The following is a 21,298-nucleotide window of genomic DNA, read 5'->3' on the forward strand; positions in this document are numbered from 1 at the left end:
TGAGGGTGAGGAATCTGCTACAGGCCTTCCAGGACTTGCATTGCAGGGTCCTGTTCCCCCTCCCTGATCTCAGGCAAAACCACGGAGTGCAGGTTCTCCTGCCACGGCTGCTGAGATACGTCCGGGCAGACCCTGCAGCTGGTTCACGTCCCAGAGCCCGTTCGTGGTAGTTAGGGAAACCCTGCTCGCTAGCTCTGTCCCCAGGGCTCAGAGAAGCAGCTAGAGAAACAGCCCAACTCTGGTTAACAGCGGAGTCCTCTGTAACATCTGGGCATGCAGCATTCTGAGTCCAGGCTCTCCTGACCAGCGGATGTTGGCGACATCAGGGCAACAGTCAGGGTGACAGTCAGGGCGACAGTCCCAGAGAGAAGGGATGACCACAGAGAAGAAAGGAAGAAGCCAGAAATGGGACTCCTCTGGCCACTATGCTGACTCTGCTCTTTATTCCAATTACCTAAAGCTGGTGACTTGCCAGAGGCCATATTTAGATATTAAAACTCAGTCCAACTCAAGTCCTGGGGACACACACGTACCTTTGGTACAGCCTAAGTAGATGGGAACTGTGGCTTCACTCGTTGGAACATCATCACATAAGCCCCACAAAGGCTGGGGCCTTCAGGCATTCATTCCATAAATATTTACCACACACTAATAGGGAAGGTATAGAAATGGGCAAAACAGCAGTTCTACCCTCCCTGAGGCTTGTCTTTCAGATGGGTGAGAAAGACGCTGGTCTCCTGTCAGGAGCTGTGGGGTGCCCTTTAAAATGGGGGACAGAGAGCGCCTGGAGAGCGGCTGGGTGGGTCAGTGGGTTAAGCGTCTGCCTTCAGCTCAGGTCATGATCTTAGGGTCCTGGGACCTAGCCCTGCATCGGGCTCCCTGCCCAGTGAGGAGTCTGCTTCTCCCTCTCCCTCTGCCCCTACCCCCACTCATGCGCTCACACACACACTCTCTCTCTAATAAAATCTTTGGAAAAAAAGTAAATAAAATGGGGGTTAGGGAAGTCCTCACTGAGAAGGTGACATTTGAAGAGAGGCTTGAAGGAAGTGAGGGAGTGAGCCATTTAAATCTTGGGGGAAAGCACTCCAGGCAGAGGGAAGAGCAAATGCAAAGGCCCTGAGGCTGGTGCTTTTCTGACACATCTGAGGAACAGTGAGGTGCCCAGCGTGATTAGGGTAGAGCAAGCAAGGGGGCGAGGAGGAGGAGGAAGGTCAGAACAGCCTCACAGGCCTAGGGAAAGATCATGAGCTGGGCAGCTCCTGGAGGGTGTTAAGCAGTGGGGTCACATGATATGATTCTTGATTAAGAAGATCACTCTGACTCCTGCGGGGAGGATATTCCAGGGGAGGGACGGGAGGAAGACCAGTTAGATAAGATTTTGTTCCCCATGTATTCCCATCCCCTACTACAGAGCAGGCACAGAATACATGTTGACTAATGAATGCATGCTGTGATCCAAGAGATGTTCCCCCTGAACATTCTCCATGGGGCTGCTAGAGGGCCCCCAGTGCCACAGAATGCAGCCCCTAACTGGGACTGTACAGGTGAGGGGAGCATGGTGACACCCACCTCTTGTTGGGGAAGGTTTGTGTGGTCAGAGGAAGAAGGTGAAAAAGAGATGGGGCAGAACTTTGGCCTGCAGTTGTACATCCCTCACCTGCTTAAGACTCCCCCTCCCCCAACCCCTGGACTCACACCAGAATCCAGTGGTCAGGAACCGTTCCCATGGCCTGGCATGAAGAATCATGGTTGATCACCATCCCGGGTTCACAGAACATTGTTTGAAGACACATAAAAGGACTCGCAATGATCCACAAGAGCTAGGATACTAGAGTTAAGGTCCCTTGGCATTGTTTTGCTCTGAGAAAAATAGTCTCTAGAACAATCGACGAGTAGTAAAGGCTCTTTACCTATGTGTAGAAATCACATTACTGCACACTTTCCCCACAGTCTGCCCTCCACAGAGCAAGATTCATCTCTTTGGCAGTTTGGGAACTGAGGAGGGTTGGTTTTTTCATTATCAGGCGGCTGGTCATGTTGAGACCAGGGCTCAGGTGCTTAGCCAGATGAGACTCGTCGCCCGCCTGGAGAGACCCCCTGCTTCTTGGTGCCTGCTTGTGGTGGGGGGAGCCCTTCTTTTGAGGCAAAGGCAAAGTGCTCCTCCCTAAAGGCAAAAAGGACTATTTTATAGGACTTCTGACCTCTACAGTGTGTCCAGTGGCAAATGCACACCCACTTTGGCACAGATAACTGAGAAATGTAACTGAAAGTTAACCAAAGTCTTGTCTACCTTAGAAGGCAAATGAAGCACCACAGAAAGAATTCACATATAGAAAACATCTTAACTGTGGAAGGAAACTGCTTCTTTCGTGTCTGAAGGCAACAGGGCAGCTTTCATCTGTGAAACAACCAGACAGTCCCATTGCTTCTCTGATGTTTTCTCAGACACCTCAGACAGATACCTGGAACTCGCTGTCTTCCCTCAAGTCACCACAGACGTCACTGCTACGTTTTCCTGCGCAGTTGATTATTAGAGAACATAAAAAGTCGTCCCAAGCGGCGCACAGAATCCTAGTGTGTCCTGCAGAGAATTACACTGTAATCCCACCTCGCCACCCCAGGCCACTTCCGGGTGTTTATAGCACGGATGAACTCAAGTTAGGATAAACCTGAGAGAACCTTGAAGGGAAGAGTAGTGTGTGGTCCAAGGGGCAGCCCCATTTTCTTTGCTCTGAGGACGGTTGAGAGTGTGTGGGGTGACACAGAAGGAGAGCTGTTGCTGGCCTCCGCTAGGAGCCCCTGTCCCCCTGCCTCCCTGGGCGCCCACGGGGGGATCTGATTTTTCCAAAACTTGTAGCCACTTCTGTTGTGTCCCTTTTGGAATCGAAGTAACAGTGGTGCTGCCCAGATCACCTTCTGTTCTTTTTTGACATTTTCTCCAAAACGCATTATTGAGATATAATTCACCTACCATATAGTTCATCCGTTTAAAGTATATAATTTGACGTCTTTAGTATAGTCACAAGATGGTGCAACCATCATCACAGTCTAATTTTAGAACTTTTTAATTCATCCTAAAACAAACGAAAAACATAAACCTGCTAGCAGTCAATCCCCGCTCCCCCCTAACTGCCCGCCCCCAGCCCCAGGCAACCACTAGTCTACTTTCTGTTTCTCCAGATCTGCCTATTCTGGACATTTTGTATAAATGGCATCACACAGTATGTGGTCTTTGGTGACTGGCTTCTTTCACTCAGCATGTCCTCGGGTTCATCTGTGTGGTAGCTTATATTGCCAAATAAATATTCCAGTGTAAGGGTAGGCCACATTCTGGTTGTCCCTTCATCAGTTGATGGACATTTAGGGTATTCCTACTTTTTGGCTATTAGGAATATTGCTGCTATAAACATGTCTGTACTGTTTTGCCATTTTTTGAGCTGTGAATTCAGTCTGGTACAGCGAACAGCCCTGTCACGGCTAAGATGTAAACTAAGATCTTTGTATTCATGCTCTGTGAGATAGCAAGACGGTCTAGAAACCTGTCTCCATGAGGGCCTGACAAGAAAAGTTGAAACCAAGATATTAATCTTAAAGGTATAGTTTAGTTCAGTTTCGCCATAGAGCCATACAAGTACATTATAGTTGTAGAAGGGAAAGAAAAGAATGCCAGAAGACTTCATGAGCATTCCACCTGCTTGCTTAGCCCCCGTACAGATGTGTATGCACGTGCGGGCGCACAAGACCCGAGCACTCTCTGCCTGCCTGCCCGCCTGTTGGTCCAGCTGTCCCAGCTTTCTGATTCAGAACCAAAGTTGATGGGCAAGACCAATGACCAAAAAGAGGAAGTCCAGAGCCAGGGCCAGGGCCAGGACACAGCCACTGCTGCTGGGTTGGAAATACTGGAAGCCATCCTTAGGCCATTTGGAAATGTTAATTAAGCTGGCTAATTCCCACTGGTCTTGAGTTGCCAGTGTTGAGTTGAGCATGTAGGCTTACCCCGTCCACGGCTGCACCTGTTCCCTTCCTCAGAGCCATTCCAAGGGGTCTGAATAGCCCAGACAGCTCTCTGATCTCCCGCTCTGTCCGCCTTCCTGCTGGGAGGATGCTTAGCGTGCGCCTAAAGCTGGAACCACCATCCACTGTTTCTCTCCCTCAGCCATGCCAGCTCACAAAATCATTCCCTTCCCTAATTATCTTGGACAAGTTAATCATTTTCCACACTGACTGTTAAGCAACAAGGACCCAGGGAGAAGTAACCACTTTTCCTGTCTGACCCTGCCCAGTGTCATCCCCGCCACCGGGATGGCAGCCTTTCTTCGGAGATAAGAAGCTCCGTTCAAATCCTTGCTCTTCCACTCTCCCAGTGAGGCCTGCCACAGAACACATGCCACAGAACACATGCCACAGAAAGACCGACCAGTTCTTGAAAAGCCTCCCCGAGGCAGAGCTGTGTGGAACACAGCACATCTCCGATCAAGACTATTGTTTCCTGTGTTTTAGCAAATCCTCGTTGATATCCGGAGTAGCCCAGAAGCTGCACAAGGCCCACGAAGTAGGACATCTTTCTCTAAGAGTGGCTTCTGGATTTTCCACTCAGAGCCCCTGAGTGGCTGCAGTTTAGCCCCTTGGTGTCACCCAACACGGGGAGGGTTCTCTCCAGAGGGGCCCCACTCCGCTGCTCTTAGACGTGAGCGGAGCCTATCCCCAAGTCCCAGCACCACTCACATGTAAGAAAAACTTTGAATGTAATGCACATATTAACTTTCCCACCCAGTGTGGCTCGAGCTCTTTTTCACAATCACCCCACCACGGAGGTCCCCAAGACCTCCGACCAATTTCCTCATTTGTCTCCTCCCCCCGAAACACTCCAGAAATCCTGTGTGTCTCTTTATTTACCATACCTACATTGGGGCTTTCGATGTGTAAAAAATAAGATATTTTTGCCCCCAAGGGGTGATATCACTCTGTAGAATGCATGCCGCTACTCCTCCACCAAAGGGCCCACGGGCAAGAGCTTCATCTGCTTTATTCACGGCTATAACCAAGAGCCTGGAACAGAACCTGGCGCACCTCAGGTGCCCAGTTGATGAAAAGATGAAATAATTATGCTCTGTGTCTCTCCCCCACCCCCCTAAGCATCATGCGCCTCCTGTTCTCTTCCTGTCCCTCATCTCCAAGCCCCGTGTGCTCTCTTCTGGTGCCTTCCAACACTGCCCAGGCTAGTTGGTACCTCACGCTCACCCCCAGGGATGTATCAGGAAGCTGACAGCCTACTCCTCTGTTCCAAGTGTGGGCCCCCGCCCTTTGGTAAGCACTGCCTGTGTGTCAAGGGCAAGTGACATTTGAGCCCCATGGAATAATTAAGGCAGCCCCCAACTGTCTCTGTCTTTGCATCTCCTTAACTCACCCATGGACTGGCAGTTACTGAGGCATTCTGTTTGGTCCAGCACACCACACCAGGCTGCATCTGGGGTTGCACTGGGGAGAGGAGCAAACCAGTCCTCATCAGCAATTACAAACAAGTCCTCCATTGTTAGCTGCGCCATCTGCTTTCTTGGTACGCCCAGCATAACCAGCGCTGAAGGGGCTGCAGGGGAGGGAGGCCAAGGAGCCCCTTCATGAAGAGACCCTTTGCTCACACTGGAGAGGGTAGGCAGCATGGTGCCCTGAAAAACTGGGCCTCCCCAACTCAAGGAAGACAGACCCGCGGAGAGATGCTGTATGTCTGCCATTTTCCATGAGAAGAAATGGGGTGCTATAGCACAGTGCATTGGAAGAAAACAGGAAATCTAGATCATCGCATTATCCAGGATCCATGGAAAACATCCTAGTCTGTTACCAGCAATCAACACAGTCGCAAGAACTTCCTGTGGTCTGGAGCACTATCCACGTATAGAGAAGGAGCAGGTGACAGTGGTTGGAAATCAAGTAAGACTGATCATCCACGATCAGTTATTTATCCTGAAATTCCTAACCCCAAGTAATTCTGCGGGGGAATGAATTTTCACTAGATCATGGAAGTGCACATTTCTTCTGGAGAGCCCCACTTGAGACTATGTCAGCGGTCCTTCTGACAGCCTTCTGAACCACCATCTCAGAAACTGGCCCTGCTCACTATGCCAACCTTGGCAGGCAGGGTCAGCAGACAATCCAAGTTTACAACTGTGGCCGTGCAGACAACAGTCCGTGTCACTGATGAATGTCCTTTGTCCAGATTTGATGGTGGTCTAGTGACACTGAATTCAGGAGCGCTGTGGGGATTGGGGTGAGGAGCTACGACGCCTGGTGCAGAATGAGGCTGAGGACTTGCTAAGGGAAACGCACCTAGGAAATAGACTGTCTGTGGGAGGGGTGGGGGGAATCAAGAAAACCTGTCACCAAGTCCGTAAAACTCAGATCCCCTCTCGGGGTCAGCGTGTCTGCGGAGATCCTCCTGCTCTAGGAGGGAGGGTGAGCTTGCCGTCTGATTTCACCACTGCAGGGTCCCCCTCCTGGCCGCCCTCTACACCACAGGCTGCGTGCCTCCTCCCTGGGGACTGTCACACCACAGGTGACACTAGTACTAAATTAACACAGTGTGTACACCTCAGAAACCTGTGAAATGAAATGAAGAAGCGCGCAAACTTGCACACTTAGAGCCTGGCAAGTATTTTTTCAGGTCACCCATTGAATTCTGAATGCTCATCTTGAACATTCTTAATCTTTGATGTATTTTAGACCAAATCAGTCAGCAAATATGGGGCAACAGGAGAGGGGTCTGGTGGTCGGTGCCGCCCTGTGCCTGTAGAGCTCCCAGCAGCTTCTACACAACACATCCTAGAAACACTATTGTCTCTCTCATTTCACGTCTGTAAATGTGATGGCAGCTAGAATTCTGTCCTGCCAAGTAGAATTTTAAGTGAATTTTCAGTTCGTAATGATCTCTAAAGCTGTGACAACACCCAGGCAGTGGAGGAATAAATGTATTATTAGCACTGTGTTCATTATCAGGTTGGGCTGTGGGTGTGCTGGGCTTGTATTCATTTAATTTCATGTTCTTTCCTTTCAGATTAAAATATGTAAAGGTCTCATTGCGATGTTTGAGCAAGGTAAGACTGATGCTTGGGGTTTGCCCAGCCACCCTGCTCTTGGGGAGGGGTCCGTGAATTCACTAACCCACCTCCATCCAGGGCTAACACCGTGCTGAAATGTCCCCTCAAGTGCCTGCAGACTCCAACCTTCCCTCCCGAGGGGCCCTGCCCACACTCCTGCCCCTGCATGTCTGTGCTGCCCGGGGAAACCCAGCCTCGCCTTTCTTCTGCCCGTGCACTCCGGGCGGAATCCGACACCAACACCTGCCATCCCGGAAAATGTCTTTGTCGCCCGCCCTTTTGTGTGCAGGGCCATGGGGAGCCAGTGGACCCGGGGCCGCCCCCTTTTTTGTTGCCCAAGCCAGGAGGAGCAGGATCTTGAGATGGGCTGATAAGATGTGGCACGTGCTGGGCCGGCCTTTGACCGCTCGCCTTAATGGGCGCCTGCTCCAAGGCCTCCGTGCAGCGAGAGCAGGTTGTCTGGGGGGCTGCTGAATGGAACAGCTGGGGGAGGAAGAGCAGACAAAAGCTGGGGGAGCACAGAGGGTGAAGAACCCGGGGATGAGCTGCAGTTTAGGACCCAGAGGGCAGGCTGGCTGCAGCAGGTGTGACCTCCATGGGCCTCCCCTTTCCGCCATGGCTCTGAAGTCCAGACCCGTCCCCGAGCCGCCTTGTGGCCGTGTGGGCTGGGGGTGGCCCTGGCTGCACCGACTCATGGGCTCACAGGTGGAAGGAAGACCAGATGGTGATGATGTTCACAGTCATAATGTGGGAGGACACCAGCGAGCTGTCATTTATTAACCGTGTCACCACAGAGGAAGGCGTGGTACAGATGCCCGTCACGGTCTCAGGAACTGTGCATAGGGTGGAATGTTGGCATCTAGACTTTCGGGTTCATCCACCACGTCACCTCCTCCACCTGCAGGGCAGACGAGCAGCCACTGCCACAGCAAGCTGACCCGGCGGCCCAGCTACCCTCTCTTCCCTCGGCCACGGCTCTGGCCCAGTCCCAGAACTGTTCCACACTGGGCCCACTCCCTTGAGCCCCCGGAGGCAACAAGCCCCACCAGCCCGGGTGCTCGTGGTGGATGGAGTGGAGCGGGGCTGTACAGTCCTCTCCAGAGCGGGGGCCTCCTGCAGAAGTCTTCATTGGCCAGGACCCTGTATCCAGGCGTCCCTTCCCGCTCCCGCTACAGAGCAGCCAAGTGGGGCTCGAGTGCCCTTTGAATAGACCCCCAGCTTCCAGCAGGAGGAAAAGCCTGAATGAGTGGAGCGGCTGCGGGGCAGCTTGCGAGTGGATTTCTCTCCTTTGTGGCCCACCGGCTCATTCCCCAGCTGCTGCCTCCCCATCAATCACGGGGTGCAGCGGGCATGGCAGGAGCCCCACAGGCTGGGGCTATGCCAGCGGGAAGTGGGGGACTGGAGGAATGCAGGGGGCACGGCTGTGCAGGCTCTGGCTGGGGAGGGGCAGCCTTCCCTTTGCCCCGAGCAGTTGGGGCCACGTCTTTCGATGCACAGGGGCCGCTTTGCTGCAGAGCTTCCTGCAGCTCCTCAAGGTCGGCCACCTGGCCGCCTGCCGTCCCTCCGTCCGCCTGCCATCCTGTCCCGCTGCTGGAATGCAGCATGCACCCCTCCTCCCCCTCCTTGCCCTCCCCGGCTGGGGGCATTTAATATTTCCTTCTAATCCAGAATTACTCTTGCACTTAATATCATATCTTTGAACATCATTTTTTCTCTTTTATTCACGTGCTTTTTATTTTTTATTTTTTCCTTCCCTCTCTCCCAATCAGGCTGATTACAATACTGGGTAGAGTGGTTCCTAGTGAGGAATATGAAATCTTAGTTTGAAGCGAAGGTATTTCAAAATGGAACCTTATCTAGGATTGAATCAGGTTTATTCACCCCCATGTCCAGCTCCGAGGGGACAGAGAGAGACCTTTTGCCAATGCCGTCTCTGTCACAGAGGTCAGTATGATTGTGCTGCCTTTGTCAAAAGCAGCCTGTTTTTAAAGATGAGAACTGCAGGAGAGAGCCCCGGGACATTTCCTCTCTCTGCCCGGCCTACGGGCACCAGCAGGCAGGAGACGGTAGAGCCCCCGCGGTGGGCACCTTAAGGTGCTGGAATTGGGAATGCACTGGGGAAGGCTGTCTCCTCAGGTCCAAGCATGTTTGTGAGTATTGATTTCAGAGGCTCTTCCTAGAAACAATAAGGTAAGATCAGAAAATGAGAAAAGATGTTGTCAGTGAATAAGACAACTTACATAAATTAATTTCAAATGCCAATAATAATAAAAATTTCAAAGGCCAAACCCCTGGAAGTTCCGTGAAGCATTCTGGGAGGAGGATAGAAAGCCTGCTTCTGAGGTTTGATCGGATCTGGTCCGGAAGCTTGGGGTATAACACAGCCGGCTTAAAAATAGCTTATGGGGGAAGAGGGGTGATGAAACAAGCCTCTCCCTCGCAGCAGGGCCCCCGGGGGAGACCAGACTCTAGCAGCAATAGGGGCTGGGTATTGCAGCAGGCATTCCTGGATTCCTCTGAGCACCCTCGCAAGGGCCCTGGGGAGGGGGAGAGGGGCAGACACGCACGCTTTGATTTTACTCCTTTTCCCTCCAGCACTGAATGGTGCTATGCTCATCTGGACTCATTCGGGCAAGCAATTTAGTCCTGACCTCTCTCTCAGACCTTTGGGGAATAATCCAGTTGTAACTCATTCGGTGAAATATTATATGTAAATAAGTGTAAATAATAACACTGACAGGGATCCCCAAAGCTGTCCATCAAGTTTTCCTGGCTTTTCTTCCCTTTGCTGCAATCAGAGGCCTTTTCTCTTCATTCTTTACTTGTGGAATGGACGGTGAGGCCAGCTGAATTTCAAAAAGATTCATAGCTTGTTTCTGCTGCAGGACAGTCCAGAGCAAAGACCCGGAGGAAAGACATTCACGTGTTGATTCATTCGGCAAACATCTCTGCCCCGGTGACAAAGGGAGGTCGTCAAAGCCTTTCTGGGGATGTGGTGGTGCCATGTCTCCTGAGGGCCGCAAGTCCTTCTTGGATCTGTGCCCACGGGGGCCTTCCCTGGTGCCCTGACTTGGCCTTTCTCTGCTTCCTTTGCAGGGCCCTGGCCGCCAACCTGAGTGCCTACCTCATGGCACCTCTTGACAAGGAGGAGATGAATGAGACTCCCCCTTCCCCCACCCCGAACCCTCAAACACAGAGACTTCAGTGATGACTGCTCTGCTGGCCCTCAACACATCTCCCCATTAACAGACTTCCGAAGTTCAAGGTGAACCCCACCAAAATGTCGCTGGTTGGACTTTCTCACTGGGCCGTGTCGTCTTGCCCTAGAACCTCACGAAACGTGAGCTTCCAAAGAAGAAGAGGGGAGGGTCACCACCACCCAGAGACAGACGCACTCTCATGGGCATTGACAGGGCTGCTCTCCGCAGGGATGGCAGGAGAAGATTCTGGGCTTTCGGGAAGGGGTGGAGGGCAACTGGTTTCTGTACTCTGAGTTGTTTATAAACCCAAGCAAGATTCACAGAATGGCCGGCAAAACAGCTGCTAAACTGAGGAATTTTCTCTACATTGATTTCCCTAGTTCTTATGTTAGATTTTATGGTTTACTCCAAAATTTCATCATCATGAAAACTGGCTTTCCCTAGGGTCTTTTGCCCAGGAGAAATTTTATCTGAGTTGCTGAGTGTTTTCCTCCTGGTGCCTGATGCCCACTAACAGGGGAGAGGTTTTCCTGACCATCCTGGAGGCCCTCAGATGACTCTAGAAACAGGGTCCTGTCCCTGTGAAAGCTCCTGTAGGTCAGGAGGCTTCCAGGGCCCAGCTCAGCACAGCGCCATGTCAACACGCAAGGCGCACACCAGCGCAGGTGCTAGACTGAGACAGGCCCCCCTTGATGTCCATCTGCCTCCAGAAGCTTCGCCCTGCAGTTGTGCTCTCCTGCCTGCTGCTGGGGGAGGGCCCCGGCACAAATGGGGGCTTTCTACCCATTTGGCTCTAAGGAAGGCATGTTGAGCCTGTTTAAAAAAAAAGAAGAAGAAGAAATGAAAATCCCTACCTTCCATCTGTGCTTGGCCAGCATCCTTGCTGGGGGTCTGAGGGTGTCAGCGACAGAAAAATCAGTTAGGAAGACCTGTCTGGCCCTCTGCCTCTCACCTAGGCCTGCAGCCTGTCTCCAGAGTAAGCCCGTGACTCAGAAGGGGTGGGGTGGGCAGCACATAGAACACAGCCGCTAAGGACCCGAGAAAGATCGACCCCTGCAGGGGTGCTTCCCCGCCTCCCGTGACTCTCTGCCTCTCTGCTCTGTGCCCACTTGGGTGTTCCCCACCCCCACCCCAGCGGCGGCTTTGGTCCCCTTCCTGGCGAGTCTCCTGAACCCCTTCAGTCCATCAGAGTGGCCGTTTTCACTGACCAGTCAGTTCTTTCCATCCGCTGTTGCATTGGTTTGGCTAGTACCTGACCCTTGCAGGAGAAACAAGCAGACCCAGGAGCCAGGCTTGCTTCTGGGACAAGTGACAAAGGATCAAGAAATTCCTATGGGAAGGATAGACCTTCTCAGTCTAGAGAGAATTTGTTTTTCGGCTTTAGAGAGGACTGCAGGTAGGGCATGAGGCCCAGGCTCACAGACAGAGCAACTTGGGGGTTACCCGAACCTGAGAGAAATAGAAGTAAGCCTTAGTCACTTTGGGCTGTTCTGTAAATGGGCCCAGTTGGTTTGCTCACTGGGGGCTTAATGGCATTAACGGGTGACTGGAAGTCACAGCATTTTCTGTTGTGTCGGCAAATGCCACAATTCTTATCTTCCCCACCCCTGCTCCAGCCGCCCACCCCCACCTTTTTAATAATTTGGACTTTCTGGTAGGCACGGTTTGTCCACTATCGCTCAGACTGCAGACTCGTGTTGAGCGGCTCCACTGGATATTTACAAAGTGCCCAGACCTCATTCCTGCAGGGGAGAGCGTCACCTGTCCCTGGGCTCCAGAGTCCAGACAGACTCTGACAGCCAGTAGCTTCGGGGAGGACATTTCATTTCCAGGCTCTAGAAATCCCCTGTGGCAGAATTCTTGGATTGAGCTGAAGTGTCAGGACTTGGAAGTCACATTGAACTCCCCTGGACTTGTGCTCCACGAACCAGTCCTCCTAACCTACAAGTGGGAAACTCAGTTGTAGGCAGCATATACCTAGACCTTTCCTGTCATCCCTCACTGATTTTAACTTCCCTATGACCCCAGACTCCAGCCAGCGGTTTGGGGACTGGAGCTGCTCCTGAGCCCACTGTTGTCAGCGGCAGCATCGGGGTGGAATAGGGAGCAGGGAATCTAGCAACCAGGTTTGCTTACGATCACATGGACCTGAATCACTTTTGTTATTTGGGGTGGAAAATTGAAATGATCAAATTCTTTTTTTTTTTTTCACTTAGAAAAGCAAATATTGTGCTTTTTGAAATAAATGCCTTCCCAGCAAAATTATGGAGGTTCACTCATCCGGCAGGGACCCACCTGAGTCACAGTGCTGACTCGTCGCATTAGTAGGTCAGCCATCTGTACTCGAAAGTGGCCCTAATTGGCCCAAAATGGGTAAGATTCGCCAGCTCCCAGGCAGGGCCAGGCCCATCCCCCCACTTCTCTGCACACTGATCTTTGCACACTGATTTCCGTCCGAAGCAAAGCTGATGTTCCATAGTCTCACTGAGAAGGTGTTTTTTGTACTTTAAAAAACAACAAAATGATGACTTCTTAAAAATGGTAAAATCTGAAGTAGACAGCAGTGAGGAAATTTTGCTTGGGTGACTGTCACAGTGTCTTCATGCCATGAAGGCTGCAGTTTGCTACGAGCCACAGGAAGGGAGGGGAGTCAAGCCTGGCCTTCACAAAAGGGACTGACCGACGGGATCCTCAGCCTTACAAACGAGATCATGCAGATCCGCAGACCATGCAAATCACGTCTTCCTGACCTTCCTCCCCGTGTGGCCGTCTGCGCTTCCCTTCCTGGTTCATCTGTATCATCTGGAGGCTTGAGGGATCCTTTACAACGTACTGTGACGTCACATGTAACTGTGTGTCGCGTCTGTAGCTACTGGAAAGAAATTCAACATGAAACAACCACTGTTTTAGCTGCACTCAGTACCTGTGTATGATACACACACGAAGAGAATGTTTTCTTATGGTTTCAGGTCGACAACATTTAGTTCATGTAAATAAGAAAAAGAAACTGATAAATATGGGAAATTAAGTTATAGGATGTCATTTGATTTTTGTTTTGCTCTCTCTTATTTAATTTGCCTAATGCCCCACATCTGGGTTTATGCCTACTCGGGGTAGAGTCCACCTTTGCAGGCGCGTGCGTGCCACACCTGGAAAAGCACACAGCTCCGCTGATGACCGCCGCTCGACTCTCCAGTTTACCCTCTTTTTCTCTTTAATTCTGATTTGCTGTGATGAATTTAATAAGGTAGAAACACGGCACTTAAGGGCCGTATGTTTCTTTTGTTTTCTTTATAGTTTCTAGGAAAATAAAGTTTATCCTGGCATCTCACAAAAGATGGCTTGCTTTTTTTTTTCAGTTACTCAAGAGCCTCTTTTTTTTTTTTTTTTAACCAAAGCCTAATTATGTATCCCAAAATGGTAGCCAGTACCAGTCCAGGGAAGTTTACAAATGTATTTATGTAAAGTCAGTCAGGAGTCCCTGGTTCTGATGGTCAAGAGGCTGACTTTGAGGGTTTGTCTTTTTGAGTAAGTGGTAGATAAAATGTAATGCCAGCCTCCTGCTGGTGTGGTCGAGGCCCCGTTGATGGCCCTGCCTCAGGGCTCCAACCATCACATTCCGAAGGCCTGGCCAGGTGGTCTCCACCAGCGTCCTGGGCTAGTCCCATGCTCTGGATGCCGGGGAACTTTCGACATGTTGGACAGTCGAGCTGTCTAAAAATCATCCATTGGTCCATTTCACAAATAGCTGTTGAGTCCCTATTACTTACAAGACATTTCGGTGAACTCACAAAGAGTCCAGGTGCCTTTCCGGGAGCCAGGAAGAACCTGAACCGTTGTGGTTTTTAAAGCTTTGGACTGGTAGCAAGTACTTTTACCACTTGGTTCCTCACAGAACATAGCTTGATGCTCTAAAGAGCTTTGTTTCCTAGAAGCAGTGGTTCCCAGCCTTGTTGTGCCTCAGAATCATTCAGGAAGCTTCAGAGGTGCTTCCATCGGACCCACCATGTCTGGATAGAACCTCAGCACCTAATTTTTAAAGTCCCCCTCTGCCCCCTCGAGGATCCCGACCTGCAGACAGATTTGGATTGAGTCGCTGCTGGAACCGACCCCATTGTGATGCTCTGGGCAGCCCTCACTCCTCATGCGGCACAGGTACCCTGGGGTGCAGGGAACAAGAGCGAAGAATCCCTGAGGCACTAACTGCTCGGTATAGTGTCCTGCCCATCCTAATGATTCCACTTTGTAGATGGCCCCGCTCCCTCCAGGATAATTTATGGATTCTCTTCAGATCTGGAAATAGTTATTTGAATTTCACAGGATATTGTTATGGAAGTCTCACAAAGCAGTTTATTGTCTTATTTATAACAAAAAGATGGGGGAGGGTGTCCTAGTCATCAGACTTCCAGTCATTCTCAAAAAATGCTCATCAAATCTTAGGCCAAATCATGCAAGACTTTCAGCAGAATTCCAAAAAGAATCCAACTTCCACTGGTTCCAAAAGGACCATTGCTACAAGTTGTGTTCTCGAAATTTCTTGGCTTTTGCCAGGTGCCAGGTTTTAAAGAAAGAACACCTTTAAGGTACACCCTGGCCATAATAAAATACTCTTGTTACTGGAAAAATACCAGAGTGTTTTACGTTTGCTGCAGTACAGAGCATCTCTCAGCAATAAGACTCAGACGTTTATATTTGTTCACATCTGTACGCATTTGAGCTAGCGTTACAGTCTTGTGTATGTGTATAAACTAAATTGAGGCCCCTTTGATTTATTAAACAGTTTATGTCAAGAGGAACTATTATCAATTTACTCTTCTGTAAATGGAAATGGTTTTAATTGCATTTCATTTTTCAAATCATAAAGCTAAGGTCAGGGAGATGGAACACACTGCAAACATCATCCCCATGTATCTGGTCTACCCAGGACTATCGGCTATACTGTCCACACTCCCACCACCTCCAGCAGCTGCTGAAATCGAGGCCCAAAGATGGCTACCTGGGGCTCACACAGCTAGAAAGTGGAGCTCCAAGAAGGAGCTAGGTTTCCTGGCCCCGTTTTTTGACCGCAACTCCGACCAGCAGCAGTCACAGATGTTCATCAGTGCACAGACTGTTAGTAGTTTCCATGTTCCTTCTGGCCCCTGTGAAGGTTTCCCTGGGGCCAAGTCAGAAGCCACCCTGACCTTTCTCTCACTTGGACCAGGCACAACAGGGACCAGCGTTTTCTAGCATCAGGGAATTTGTTTTACTGGGATACTCTCCCAAAGGGCAAAGAAGATAATACTGTTATTGACCTTCCTCTATTACTCTGGAAAACTTTGGATAATACATTGCTGGAAAGAAAAATGGCTCGTGTCTTCAGATCTGAAAAACAGACTATGGCAAAGAACCAGGAGCAAGAACAGGTCATACAGGGTGATACATGCCACACTGTAGAAGGCCCCCTGCACTCTGCACACACAGATCCTAAGCATGATGGAGCTCTTGCCACAGTTTGGCCACAATATTCTGTTTGTTGTTTCCTGAGAAAAGGTTTATGTTTCAAGAGTTAAGACGGTGAAGACACATCAGTGTCCTTGCATGCCCCAAAGACCACCCTTGAGTGGAACAAAAAGAGACTGGCTCCTAAAACTGAGGCCAGAGTCTCTTTGCCTGTTTCCTACTGTAGCTTAAACCACAACCTCACCCCCAGACAACCTAACAAGCCCAGTTGACAGCGCCAGGAATCAGGGGCATTTTAAACAAGAGCACCATCCTCTCTGTCCCAAATAGGCTCTCAGATGTGCCCTCCAAAACTAGCAGATGACAGCAACCAAAACAGCAGGAACTCTGAAATGATGCTCTTTCTGGGTAATATAAAAGAATTTTCTAGAATTGGAGATTGCTTCTTTTTATTGTTATCATTTTAAATTAAAAGTGCTTTGAATACCCAAGTCTCTGCCATCCTAAATGAAATTAGATAAGATGAAGGGGGTGAGAATTTATAACAGGCTCTCATGTTTAGAAATATTTGTCTGGAAGATTCTGCCTCTTACAGAACAAATGAGAAATCAGGGAGTCCCAGTTAGCACCCTCCCTTTTGTACCATGTCTGACAAGAAAAACACCAACTGGATTTTTTTTTACATTCACACCAAGATATTCCCAAGATACTCACACCTCATATATCAGAGGACATTGTGTCTGTAATCAAAATTTCTATTTAAAACATTATTTGGGGAAATAAAGATTAAATGACTAAATTCTCTCTGGGACAAGAGTTCCCTTCCCTATGTGTCCAGGTATAATTTTTAATCTTCCACTTCTATGTACCACCTGTCCCTCTAGCAAAATGTTGAGCTTGACAGAGAATATTCTACATAAAGAGGTCACACTTGTCAGCTTCCACCTTGACGTGGGGTCCTGGGGGTCTGAAAATTAGAGTGTGCCTCTCACCGAGGGTGTGAAGTGGGAAGGGGCTTACTATTATAGCTCCTGAAAGGATCTTTTTGACTTCAGAAAATAGCCTGGCGAAGAAAAGCTTTTTTTCCCATGAATACTCAGGGACTGCATTATGCTCCTGAGATGGCGGAGGTGAGTACTTTGGATCAATATTCCCTAAGAAATGGCCGCTGGACTAAGTGCAGGCAGAGGGCCTCAATAACAGATCTCCCTCCCGCCAAGCCTACAGAGCATTTGCCACAAATCTGCTATGAACAGTTTGAACCAGCGAGGGCTGCCCATTAATGGCATCATCTTCTCCTCCCTTTAAAAAATGTCACCCCATTTTTTTTCTATGTTGATGGCTGATTATGGGTCCACTAGAAACAGTTATTTCTATGGCCTGCCTTCAGGGAAATCTTGGCATCTTCATTTTAAGGCACCAGGGAAAGGTACCTTGGAACTGTTTCAACCTGAGGAAAGAAGGCAGAATGCCAGTAAGAAAAGTCAGATCAGGGAAGATGTATTTACTAACCACCCATGAGATTTTCATAAAACAGCCAATGTATGGATTTGTACTTTACACCATGTAGTCTATATTTTTTTCCTTCTAAAACTAATGATCTGTCCTCATTCTAACCCCGTACCGCATCCAGTCAATAAGCAGATTCTCTCCAGATTAATGCAAACACACACGGGGATACAGGGCTTTCTTATGTACAGAAGTAGCATCATATAATACACATCATTACAACTTCTTTTTTAAACTTTGCAATATGTCGTGGGCACCTGTCCTCCTCATTTATCCTTTTTTAATAGTTGCATATTGTTCCTCAGAAGAGATGTACCTTTCTTAACCCATCTGTGGGCTTTTGGGTGGTTTCCAATGTTTGTTACAACAAATGTGCTTACAGTAGACACCATCACACCTATAGCCTGGCATACCATTGCTTTTAACTCTGTAACATAAATTCCCAAAAGTGAAAATACTGAGTCAGAGAGTTTATGTAATTTTAGCACTCATAGGCTATTTGATGATTCTAGAATTCTATAAAGCTGGTTTTGGAGTTGCATTTCAAAAGGCAGGGGGCGCCTGGATGGCTCAGTGGGTTAAGCATCTGCCTTTGGCTCAGGTCATAATCTCAGGGTCCTGGGATCGAGCCCTGCGTCAGGCTCCCTGCTCAGAAAGGAGCCTGCTTCTCCCTCTCCCTCGGCCCCTCCCCCCTGCTCATGCTCTGTCTGTTTCTGTCTCTCAAATAAATAAATAAAATCTTAAAAACAAACACGAAGCTAGGATCCATGTCTTCTCATGTTTGGGAACTCATTGAATTACCCATCAGCTTAAGAAAAGAAAAAAATATTTTTAAAGAGTGGCACCCAGGTGAAAGGTAGAATTTCAGCCACACTAAAATGAGGCATTTTTTGGTGGGAGACAGTGAGGCCTCCTGTTCAGCTTGCCTAACCCACATGTCCCACGTGTTTCCATGATAGCATTCAGAAGAAGTCCCTGATTTTGGAGACATTTCTGAAAAAACTAATATAAATGCATCAAAATACACTATAAGTTCACCTTTCATCATTGATGGAGAGGAGTATAGGCTCAAGAGTCAGAGTGGTGGCTTCAGATCCCAGCTGCACACTCTCAGCGTGGCCTGGAGCCCCTGAGTGCTAACCATTCTGACTCTTGCTTTCCCACCTGTGTATTAGGGTAGTAAGACTGATCATGGTGGCCAGCCTCAAAGATGCCACCAGCGATCATGATCTCCTGGCATCCACACCATTGTGCAGTCCCTGCCACACTGATTCAGATGATCTATGTGGCCCCATAGAGCATACAGCAGAAGTGATGGGGTGTGTCTTCTGATATTAGGTCATAAAGCTAATGCAGCTCCCACCATGGCATCTTGGATTGCTGGCTCTGCAGAAAGTCAGGCACCAGGCAGTGATGACACTCAGGCAGTGCTGTGGACACGGACAGCCCATGGGAGGGAGCCATCCTGAAAGTGGGGCCTCCAGCCCTGGTCAAGTCTGCATGGGACTGCAGCTCTAGCTGACTGTAACCATCCCTTCATGAGGGAGCCCAAGTCAGAGCCCCCAGCCAGGCTGCTTTGGAATTCTTGACCCACAGAAACAACCTAATGTGGTAAATGATTACCGGCCTTCTAAGCCACCAATTTCGGGGGTGATTTGTCACTACACGGTCATGATCACTGACCTAATGGCTGTCTGAAGATGAGGTGAGGACAACATGCAGAAGGCACCTGCTAACAATGGCACATTCTAATGGTACTTTCGGTGGCGTGATGGTGAAGATGGGTGTAGACTCTTTTCCTCTGGACCCTGACCACATCACTTTACATCACTCTATTGTACGCCTGAAACTAATGTAACACCTTCTGTTAACTACACACTCTCCCCTGCACTCCCCTGGGTTCGCACACAGATGTTCTGAGGTTGGAGGGGGCAGGCATCACCTCAGGGGCTCACCTGCTTCCTCGTGTGTCTGGAGTCAGTCCCGGCTGTCAGCTGAGATCGTACCTGGGGCCGTCAGCAGAACACCTACATGTGGCCTCTGTGTGTAGCTTGGGCTTCCCCACAGCATGGAGATGAGATCCCCAAGAAAGACCCAGGCAGAAGCCGCATGGCCTTTACTAACCTGGTCTCAGAAGTCACACAGTGTCCCTTCCACCGCACTCTATTCAAAGAGTGGTCACAAAAGTCATTCGGTTTCAAGGGAGGGACACAGACGCCACCGCTCAATGGAAGGCATGTCAGAGAGTTTGCAGAAATGTTTTAAAACCTGCACCACATGGCATTAACATTATAGGAAATTCAGAATCAGTATTCTCTCACATCCTGTGGAGGGATCTGATAGACATCAAAGAACTCAAAATAACGAGAATGAGTTCTCATGAGCACTTGACCTAAATAACTCGGTCTCCACAACTGCCTTGGGTGGTACTTCGTGGCAGACAGCTAAATGCACTTTAGCCAGCTGAAGTACATAAATAACTTATTAAATGCTCTTGGCTACCTCACGGGTGGTCCAGAAGGGCCACACAGAAGGCTTTGGGGCAAAAAGAGCCAGGAGCCCAAATCACCTTGCCAGACAAGTCCAATTGCAGCTCACACAGATGCTCTCCATGCCTTCCGGTCTCTCGTCTGCATCCTTGTCTCGTGGGAACAACTCAGGGTTGAGCACCTCTACCCCACACTGTGAGGGGGACCTTACTGGAGGACACTGATCATTTCCATTTTCTTCCAGTGGAGCCTAGCTGCAAGGGAGGCTGGAGAAAGTAATTTCTGGGGCCTGCTTTGGGGAGGCAAGACTCATGGGATGGGAAATTATCCGAACATAGGAAGAGTGTTCAAAAGGTGCAGGGTTTGCAGAAAGCATAATCAGTGTCCAGTTCAGGTGGGTACTACCCTTTCCTCATTTTATCAGTGAGAAAGTCAATGAGATTAACTCACCCAAGGCCACATAGCTCTTAAATGGTGGAGACAAGAGGGTGAAAGCAGGCATTGTGCTCTGAGCCCCGGCATCTGACAGCCATGGCATGCTGGAGAAGAAACAAGGGCCCATTGCTCGTGAGCTTATGAAATCCCACCCTGGCGGGAGGATAAAAGGAGTGCCTGCTGGTCTTATCAGAATCCATTACTTGGGAATTACATTTTTTTACTGAGGCACAAAATTAAATTTTTTATTGAAAACTTTTCTTCAGAGTGACTCGACTTTGAGGCTCAGGTTGGGGGTTTGGGACTGGCCCCTCTTCTCCTCAGCATCGGCGGCCCTTGGTTGAGGCCGAGCAGGGAGTGCTTCACAATGTGTGCTCAGGGATTTTTCCTTCTCTCACTCTTGCCAGTTGCCATGGCTCTGGGATGGCCTGTTAACTTGCTGGCAGGTGTAGAGCTGTGATTTCCACAACCAAGTGCTTTTGGAACCAAAGTGGAAGGTAGAGAATGGACAGAAGGCACATGGGTGTGCTAGCCCCAAGCAATGTGTTCACTGCGGTGCTGCCTAAAACTCCATTGTTTGCCATGAATTCAAACGTCTCTCCCTCTCGTGGTTCGCATCTTCAGCCTGTGAAAGCAAAGCCGAACTGGTTCGGAATCCATGAATTTGGTACTGCAGACATGCCAGTGTGAGGGCCTTAGTTATAATCACGGAGTGCAGAATTAACCCCATTTCCCATGAGTCCTGGTGAGTTGTGTTTACAGGTTGGGTCACACAGAAATAAGAAATTTCTCCAACGTACAAGAAAGAGGTCGCTCAAAATGGTGACCTACATGCCTCCTCTCACTGAGGTGGAAATTCTAGGCTATTCCTTTGGAGTCAAATTGCCAAAACACAGATCAGGTGTTTCCGTGCTTTAGGGATTAGAACCGTATGTGTTCTTATGCCACCAGATCACCCTCCATGCTTTGGTAGCCCCTTGACAAGAAGAGGGAGTCATGACTCTTGTATTTTGCTATGATTTGAATTCTCCCGCCATGACACCTGCATCCTCTTCAAGGTTTATCTCTGTGAGCCAGTTTCCTTCTTGCTCTCAACTAAATGTCTCCACTTACTGGTCATGTTACCTCCTAG

At 49.4% G+C, this 21,298-nt stretch overlaps 1 protein-coding gene across 1 annotated transcript in view; it reads left to right on the forward strand.

Annotated features, from left to right (window-relative positions):
• RALGAPA2 (Ral GTPase activating protein catalytic subunit alpha 2) overlaps window positions 1–13,622 on the forward strand; it is a 341,673-nt gene extending 328,051 nt beyond the window's left edge. The window contains exons 39-40 of the mRNA XM_027624203.2: window positions 7,049–7,088; window positions 10,188–13,622. Coding sequence (XP_027480004.1) covers window positions 7,049–7,053 — 5 coding nt within the window. The 3' untranslated portion in view covers window positions 7,054–7,088; window positions 10,188–13,622. The remainder of the gene's footprint in view (window positions 1–7,048; window positions 7,089–10,187) is intronic.
• Window positions 13,623–21,298: the final 7,676 nt, after the last annotated feature.

The sequence above is a fragment of the Zalophus californianus genome, chromosome 8 (genome assembly GCF_009762305.2).
Source record: "Zalophus californianus isolate mZalCal1 chromosome 8, mZalCal1.pri.v2, whole genome shotgun sequence".
Classification (NCBI taxonomy): Eukaryota; Metazoa; Chordata; class Mammalia; order Carnivora; family Otariidae; genus Zalophus; species Zalophus californianus.